This window comes from Gossypium hirsutum, chromosome A03, assembly GCF_007990345.1.
Source record: "Gossypium hirsutum isolate 1008001.06 chromosome A03, Gossypium_hirsutum_v2.1, whole genome shotgun sequence".
NCBI lineage: Eukaryota > Viridiplantae > Streptophyta > Magnoliopsida > Malvales > Malvaceae > Gossypium > Gossypium hirsutum.
This window is the reverse complement of record NC_053426.1, coordinates 18,436,201-18,445,290: the sequence shown is the minus strand read 5'-3', so window position 1 is coordinate 18,445,290 and position 9,090 is coordinate 18,436,201. Positions and strand designations below refer to the sequence as shown.

Sequence of the window (9,090 nt, the reverse complement as noted above, 5' to 3'; positions counted from 1 at the left end):
GTAGTGACCTTATATTATAATGGTTTTATATTTTATTATAAAGGATATATATGTAAATTAATTAATAAGTTATAATAACATGAAACATAAAATTAAAAGCCAATGTTTATTTTTTCTTTCCATGACTGAAACTTTAAAATAAGAAAGAAAAGAAAGCTTTTAAGGGTTCAGCCATTTGATAGCTTAATCAATGTATGTAACTAGCTCGGTTTTTGATAATTTTTACGTTTTTGAAATTGTTATAGTGTAATCTACAAAGCCCATGCTTGAATTTTTGATTTTGATGAACATTTTGAGTTATGCCATTGATGAATAATTGAGCTTTGTGATGTTAGTTGATGAATTATGAAATATATGTTTTGGATTAATATGTTTTGTATTGAAATTTTTGATAATTTTGTGTAATTATTGCTAAATTGCAAAAATAATAAATTGAGCGACTAAAATGTGAAATAAATGAAATGCATGGACTTTTATGAACATGGGTAGTATTCGGCCTAAGCATGATGTGTGCAAATTTTGCATGTTTTGTGTTTTGTGCAATTTGGACTAAATTGTAAAAAGTGTAAAATGTCAGGGGTAAAATGGTAAATTTCCCATTTATGTGTTTTTGGACTAAATTGAGTGAAAAAATGTTTAAATGAGTTTAATTTGAATATGTTTAGATCAAGAACCAAAGAAATCAGATTTGGATGGGGGGAAAACCAAAGTTGTCGATTAGTCGTCCCGTTCTGATTACTGTTGTCTGAGGTAAGTTTATAAGCAAATAAATGTTATTTATTTGATTAAATACGAGTTATACATGCTAAAATGAATTATGTGAAAGAATATATGTGTTAGCCGAATGTAAATAAGCTAGGGAGCTATGTTTACGAATTTGTTTCGACTGAATTATGACATCCGGAATCCCTGTACGAACCGTAGGAATAGCTAGGATACATATGTTATGACATAGGATTTCCTATATGTGTTTTCATGTAAGACCACATCTGGGACGTTGGCATCAATCTATGATTACATGTAAGACCATGTCTGGGACATCGACATCGTATTTGATTTGTGTAAGACCCTGTCTGGGACAGTGGCATCGTATGTGATAGCATGTAAGACCACGTCTGGGACGTTGGCATTGTACGATATGTGTGATTATCCGAGTATCCTCATCAATTTCGAATAGTTCAACGGGAAATGATAAATTATGATCAAATGTGTAGTTGATTACTTATTTGAAAATAAGGTAAGTTGGTTATTTAGTATGTGATGCAAAATATACATGATGTTAATGTGAATATATGAGTAGTTGCGAAGTATATTTAGCCACAAGTTAAGTATAAATATGTGATGTTAAGGTCCGATTCACGAGTATATGTATTTAAGTGTTTAAATATTTAGCTTTATATATTGAAATATGACTTGAAAGTGTAGATACTTGTAAAGGCCCAAATTTTAGTGATATCAGAATAGTGATTTGAGATCACTAAATCTGACATGTGAGTTGATGTTAGTAAGTAAAAATTACGTGTGGTTTTAGAAATATATTTTTTAGTGAAATTATGAATTAAAGAAAATTTGTAGATTAAATGAGATAAAAATGAGGTATCAAGACATCAAATTTATAAACCGAGCCATAAATATTTCTAAAAATATTTATGGAGTGTTAATAAGTTAGTATTAAAGTTTCCTTAAGAAATTTTAACATTTATTAATTGAAGAAAAATGACTGAATTGAATAAAGTACAAATTATAAAATATGATTAAATAGCTTAAGAGATTATCAAATAAGGAGTTAAAAGGTAAATAGACCCAAATTAGATGGGTTGACAGCATGAGTGTGCAAGAAAAATAAAAAATCAAGTGTGAACAAGGGGCAAAATTGGAAAGAGGGTAAAAATTTAATTGTAAAATATGATATATTTGGTAAATCTAGAGTTTTCTTCATTTTTTCTTTATCCTCTCCAGCAAAAACACCATTGAAGGGTTCTTTTAAGCTGGCCTCTCATATTTTTACTACATGTAAGCTGAATTCTTGATTATTTCTTGTAATTTTTGTGTTTTTTAGACTTTTACAACTAGGTCCACTCGTTTAATTCATTAGTTTTTGATTTCATGGGTAATTTTTAAAGTTTCCATGAATAAGTGCTGAAAGTTTATGATGATTTATCATGGAGTTGAGGTTTTAATTTTATTATATGATGATTTTGTGAAGAGATTTTTATAGAAACCAATTTTTAAGATCTAATTGTGAAAGTTGTTAGAATTAGGTTTTTGTGATGAAATTTTGAGTGTTAGAGGCTTTGAAGTAGTTTATAATGTCTTGATAAAGTGTTATTTGAGAGGAATTAGCTCAATCGATGAATAAATTGAGTAGGGACTAAATTGTAAAAACTAAAATGTTTGGGGTAATAGTGTATATAAAAAATTTAAGGGCATAAATTGATAAATAGGATAGAATTGAAGTAGATGCTAATGAAGGAATGATTTTATAATTATAGATAAAGAAAACAAAGTGAATCGTGGAAAGAAGAGATTGCAAGAATAGTCCCTGAATTTCTACGACTTTTGCAAAATAGCCCAGGTAAGTTCATATGGCAAAGTTCAATGTTTTATTATGAAAATCTTGTGATTGCTAAGGTACCTTATTGTAGATGAATACTATCAAATTGTATTAATTACTAAATAATGTTTAACTAAAAGTACAAATTAGTTGGAATAATGGTTTTGAGTGCTTTCGTTTTATGACCATGATGAATTGACGGAAAAGATGTGATATGTGCTTCCGTATAAGACCATAGCTAGGTTATGGCATCAGTGCAATGTGATACGTGTTCCCGTATAAGACCATAGCTGGGCTATGGCATCGGTGTGATGTGATAATGTGATAATGTGATTCTGTATAAGACCATATCTGGGATATGGCATCGGTATGATATGTGATCCATGTAAGACCATGGCAGGGCTATGGCTTTGGTGTGTGTTATGTGACTATATGCAATTCCATGGTTTACCATGGCAATGTGATAATGAAGTACTCAATTCCACTATTATTCCCTAATTTGACAATGGAAGTAAATGAGAAATGGGCCCAAAGGAATTAAATATTTTGAATAGTAAGATGGAAATTATTCAAATGAGCTTATTAATTCAACTAAAAGATATATGATTGTGTACAATTCTCGGTAAGATTTATATCCTATGCCTGTGAGCTTACTAAGCTTCTATAAGCTTACTTGTGTATTTTATTTATTTTGTAAATTGACTTATACACATAGGGAGGATCGGATCGGATCTACATCAAGGATCACACTATCCAGATTTATTCTGGTAGATTTTGTTAAACAACTTTTTGATTTATATGGCATGTATAGGGGTTGATTTGATAATGTAATTGTAAGAATGATTAAGTATACAAAGTAGAATGTGATGTTTTGTGTTTGAAAATGAAATATACATGTTTTGGCTTGAAATAATTGATTGGTTGGACTCTATTAGTGTATAATTATGTTTTAGTACAAGAAATGAATGAAAGGGTGAGAAAAGTGGCCTAAAACTGCTTATTTTCATCCACATGGTTAGACATACGAGCGTGTGTCTAGGTCGTGTGTGACACACGGTAAGCCTACGGGTGCGTGATATGTCCGTGTGTCCCCTGCATCCTTAAATATAAAGTTAGGATAGTACATGGGAAAAAAACACAGCCGTTCGTCTTATTCGTGTGAAGGACATGAGTTTGAAGCATGGTCGTGTGTCAAAATTGGGTGAAAATGGCTTAAAAATGGTTAAAAATCAGTTTACCACACGACCTAGCCACATGGGCATGTGCCCAGGCTGTGTGCCCCTCTGATACTTAAGAAATTGCAAGTCAGAATTCCACACGGGCTGGCCACACGGCCATGGGATCCTCACAGGATGGCCACACGGGCGTGTGCCCCTATCTTCAAGGTAAATTTTTCAAATTTGCTGATTTAGTGCCGAACCATTTCCAAAGCATGTTTTGGGCCCCGTAGGCCCATATTAGGGACTTTATCACAAAATTTCAAAAGTTTTTAATTTAGAATGCGAATTTTTGACTTGGTTTTTATACGAATGCTAGTGTATAATCCAGTAATACCTCGTAACCCTGTTTTGGTAATAGATATAGGTTAGGGGTGTTACATTTACTGGTATCAGAGTTTCGATTTAGTCAATTTTCAGAATATGTATGATATGTAAAGTATCTAGAAATACATGCCATATAAATCCGTGATAGTGTGATGTGCATGATTTGATCTAATCCTTGTTTTTATTATAGATTATCTTCGATTTGAAAAGATGTCAGATAGACCAGAACAAATTAAGTAAGAAGAAGATAATAGCAGAGTGCAAACCTCTGAACAAGGAACAAGTAGTGAAGTTCCAATTTCATTGATGAGAGAACAAGAACTCAAAAATATGACTTATGGATTTATGAATCAGTGGTATAATGAGAATGTGTGGGAAAGAAATCAGGCTCAGCAACCTCCTCCCCCTATTTCAATAGCAGTAGTACCCCTGGTTGCTTCTCCATCTCCTTCGACAACTAAATTCAGTAAACGTTCTCTATTTGAAAAGCTCAAAAAACATAGGGCTGAAGAATTTCGAGGAAGAACAGATAATGATCCTGTCAAAGCTGAATATTGGTTGCAAAGTATAATGAGGGCTTTTAAACAAATGGCATGCTCACTAGATGATTACTTACTGTGTGCTGTGTCCTTATTGAAAGAAGAAGCTTATAACTGGTGGGAAACAATAGAAGCTGTGGTACCGGCTGAGAAAATTACTTAGAAATTTTTCCAAAATGAATTTAAGAAGAAATATGTTGGTAGAAGATATTTGGATTAGAAGAAAAGAGAATTTCTCGACTTCAGACAGGGAAATAAGTCAGTGGCTGAATATGAAAGAGAATTTGTTTATCTGAGCAAATATGCACGAGATATTGTACCCACTGAGGAAGAAATGTGTATCAGATTTGAAGAAGTTCTAAATGATGAGATTAGAATGATGATAGGGGGCACGGAGATACGAGAATTCATTGTTCTATCAGAACGTGCTTAGAAACTTGAAGAAGTATATATTAGAAAGATGCAACGAGATAGAAGGAGCAAAGAATTTTTCAAAAGAAGTGCATCTAAGTCATTTTCAGCTTTACCGGCAAAAAAATCTAAAGAGGAATTTAGTCGAGCCACTTTATCACCGGAAAGATCGAGAAAGAGTAGACCAAGACAATCTGATTACAAGGCATCTGACAGACCTACTATTAGAGTGGGTAGTGTACAAAATACCCAACGGTCTAAATGCCAACATTGTGAAAGAAGTCACCCCGGTGCATGTAGAAGTAAGTTAGGGGCTTGTTATAAATGTGGGTCCACTGATCACTTTATTCGCGACTGTCCCCAACTAGAAGTTAAAGAAGTGGAACAGAAGGAGAAAATAAAAACTCCTCATCAAAAAGGAAAATGCTCTAGTCAGAGCAGTGCTACAGGGGCTACTCGTTCGGGTATGAAAGATATTGCTAGTCGATCAGAAGTTTGGGCCCCTACTCGTACTTATGCCATTTGAATAAGAGAAGAAGCGACAGCTCCGGACGTAATTACTGGTATTTTTTATCTTTATGATGTTCCTGTGTATGCTTTAATAGACCCTGGGTCTACACATTCATATATTTGTACTATGTTAGCATCTGAAAAAAATTTATTTGTTGAGCCTACTAATTATGATGTACAGGTTACAAATAGGCCAAAGTGTGGTAGTTAATTTAATATGTTGTAACTGTGCACTGAAAGTTAAGGGCCGTGATTTCCCCGCTAATTTGATGTTGTTAACCTTCCAGGAATTTGGTATTATCTTGGGCATAGACTAGTTATTGAAACATGATGCAGTAGTGAATTGTAAAAAAAAAAGAATCAGTTTGAAATGTCAGACAGGTGATATTATTTTGGTTGAGTCTGGAAATTTGGGTGATACAGTTAGAATGATTTCATCTATTTCTGCTCAGAAATTGTTGCGTAAAGGAAATGAGGCATATTTAGCCTACATTCTTGATACTCGGAGTTCTGAATCAAAGTTAGAAGAATTATTGATTGTGAATGAATTCATGGATGTATTTTCTGAAGAATTACTAGGTTTACCACCTAGAGAGGTTGAGTTTGTGATAGATGTGCTTCTGGGAACAGCTTCCATATTAGTGACACCGTATAGAATGGCTCCAGTAGAATTAAAAGAGTTGAAGAGACGATTACAAGAGTTGTTGGACAAAGGGTTTATAAGACCAAGTATGTCGCTATGGGGTGCACCTATCTTATTTGTGAAAAAGAGGGACGGTTGATTAAGGCTGTGTATAAATTACAGGCAGTTGAATAAGGTAACGATTAAAAATAAATATCCTTTGCCTTGTATTGATGATTTATTCGATTAGCTTAAGGATTCCATGGTGTTTTCAAAAATATATCTTAGATCTGGATATTATCAGTTAACAGTAAAGGAATGTGATGTGCCAAAAACAGCTTGTAGAACTCGGTATGGTCATTACGAGTTCTTAGTTATGCCATTCGGTTTGACAAATGCTCTAGCTGCTTTTATAGATTTAATGAATTAGATTCTTTAGTCTTAATCGGATAGATTTGTGGTTGTGTTTATTGATGATATATTGATCTATTCAAAGACAGAATCCGAGCATGCTCAGTACTTGAGAATTGTACTACAGATTTTGAGGGAAAAACAATTATATGCAAAATTTAGCAAATGTGAATTTTGGCTTCATGAAGTGAGATTCTTGTCACATTGTGTCGGCTGATGGTATACGAGTAAACAATTAGAAGGTAGCAGCAGTGATTAATTGGAAAACTCCGAAGAATGTTACAGAAGTACAAAGTTTTCTAAGGCTAGCCGATTATTACCGGCGATTTGTGAAAGACTTTTCAATGATTGCTTCACCGATGACCTGGTTACTACAGAAGAATGTTGAATTTGTATGGTCTGATGAGTGTCAATGAAGAAAATGTTGACAGAGGCTCCAGTGTTACCTCAGCCTGAATCAGGTGTGCCGTATGTTGTATATAGTGATGCAGCATTGAATGGTTTAGGCTGTGTACTGATGTAACATCCCGAAATAGGGCCTAAACGGAAAAGTGGTTGTGAAACCATAAATTTGAGGTAGAAAAATTTATTTTATTATCATTTTAAGGTCTATGGCATGATTGCATGATTATGTGAAAATTTTCGTTTAGAAATTTTATCGATAGGGTCCAATTTGATATTTAGGACTATATTGCAAAAGTTGTAAAATGTGTGTTCTAGTTCACGAAGGTATTAAGTACTTGTGAGTAATGAGTTTTTAAAGTGGAGGTCCTTGGATAGTAATTAGACCATTATACTAGTTTGGACAAAATACCTAAAGAAAAATAAAACACCATAGTTTTTAATTAAAGGCATTTTGGTCATTTAGTTATTAAAATGAATTAAAAACAAAATTAAAAGCCAATTTTTGTTCATCTTCTTCATTAGGCCGAAATTTCAAGGTTTCTCCATAGCTAGGGTTTGTTCCAAGCTTCCAAGCTCCATAGTAAGTGATTCCAAGCCCCGTTTTTAATGTTCTTTACGTTTTTGGAGTCTCGATAACTTGATTAAGCTTATTCTAGCAATAATTCAACCTAGGGTTCATATTTGGAAAAATACCCATAGGTGAAATTTGTGTATTTTGGTGTTTTATGATAGAATATGAGGTTTTAAATTATGTTAGACAACTTGTGCTACTCGGTTTTAAGTGAAAACGAGTAAAAGGGCTTAATCGATAAAAATACCTAATAGTCATAAGTACATGTTAGAGTGAGAATTTGATGTTGTCATAGAAGGGAAAAATGATCAGCATGTCATAAAACATAAGAAAATAGGATGAAGTTTAATTTTCGAGCCTTGGGGAAAAAGTGTAAATATGTAAAAGTTTAAGGGCAAAAATATAATTTTGCCAAAGTTTGGGTCAAGGACTGTTTTAATAAATGTGAGTATTAAATAAGCTAAATTTTTTTTATTTTAGATTAAAAAGAACAAAATCCAGAGTTAGACCGGGGAAAGAAAAAGATAATGGACTAAATCGACATAGTTGATCGTATTTTGTTTCGAGGTAAGTTTGCGGTAAATAAATGTAATATTCTATTATTTTAAGTTAATTTTGTTAATTTCCAACATGTGTATATTTATTTTATGAAATTATTCAAAGAATACTCAAGCATGAATTGACGGAGAAGTAATTTCAGAAAGTCCCGGTTGAACCTTAGGAATTTGTAGGATTCTAATGTCATGACATTAGGGTTTAAGGATACCATGTAAGACCATGCCAAGGCATGGCAATTGGTAAGGTTTCTAAGGCAATGAAATCATGTAAGACCATGTCAAGACATGGCATTGATAAGTTACTATAAGGCAAAGGTCCCATGTAAGACCATGCCAAGGCATGGCATTGGTGAGTTCATAAGGCAAGGATACCATGAAAGACCATGTCAAGACATGGCAATGGTAAGTTTCAAAAGGATACCACGTAAGACCATGACAAGTCATGGAAATGGTAAGGTACCCGCGTATCCTTAGTATTCCAAGTGGTTCAACGGGAAAATTTAAAGAGAATATCAAGGTAAGGTAAGGTAAGGTAAGACGAGTTATACTAATAAGGTAAGACAAGTTCATGCTAGAAGAGCAAAGGTAAGTACATAATGTTCATGTATGCTTGATAAGGAAAAAGGTAAGTAAAATGTATTAATAAATTTGATTAAGTAAGTGAGTATTTAAGTAAGTGAGTAAGTGAAGAAGTTTAAAATATGTCTATGACAATTAATGAAGTTGCATTAAGTAGTATCATGTCAAGTAGTAAGATAATTCTTATGAATGTTTTTATTTATTTGCATGCAAACTTACTAAGCTTAATGCTTGCCCCCTTTATTTTCCTTATTTTTATAGTTTTGTCAAGCTAACTCGGGGATCGTAAAGTACGTCGGAGGTTCGGGCACACTATCACGAGGATTATTTTGGTATAGCTAGATGTTTCATTTTGAGTATGGCATGTATAGCATCGTAGCTATTTTG

General features: G+C 33.3%; 1 protein-coding gene across 1 annotated transcript; it reads left to right on the top strand.

Annotated features, from left to right (window-relative positions):
- Positions 1 to 5,097: 5,097 nt before the first annotated feature.
- LOC121217836 (uncharacterized) lies at positions 5,098 to 5,574 on the top strand. Its single transcript, XM_041094287.1, has one exon. The coding sequence runs from the start codon at positions 5,098 to 5,100 to the stop codon at positions 5,572 to 5,574; it is 477 nt and encodes a 158-aa protein (XP_040950221.1).
- The last annotated feature ends 3,516 nt before the right edge of the window (positions 5,575 to 9,090 follow it).

Coding starts and splice junctions, on each gene's coding strand:
- LOC121217836 (XM_041094287.1), top strand. CDS start 5,098: ATGCAACGAGATAGAAGGAGCAAAGAATTTTTCAAAAGAAGTGCATCT.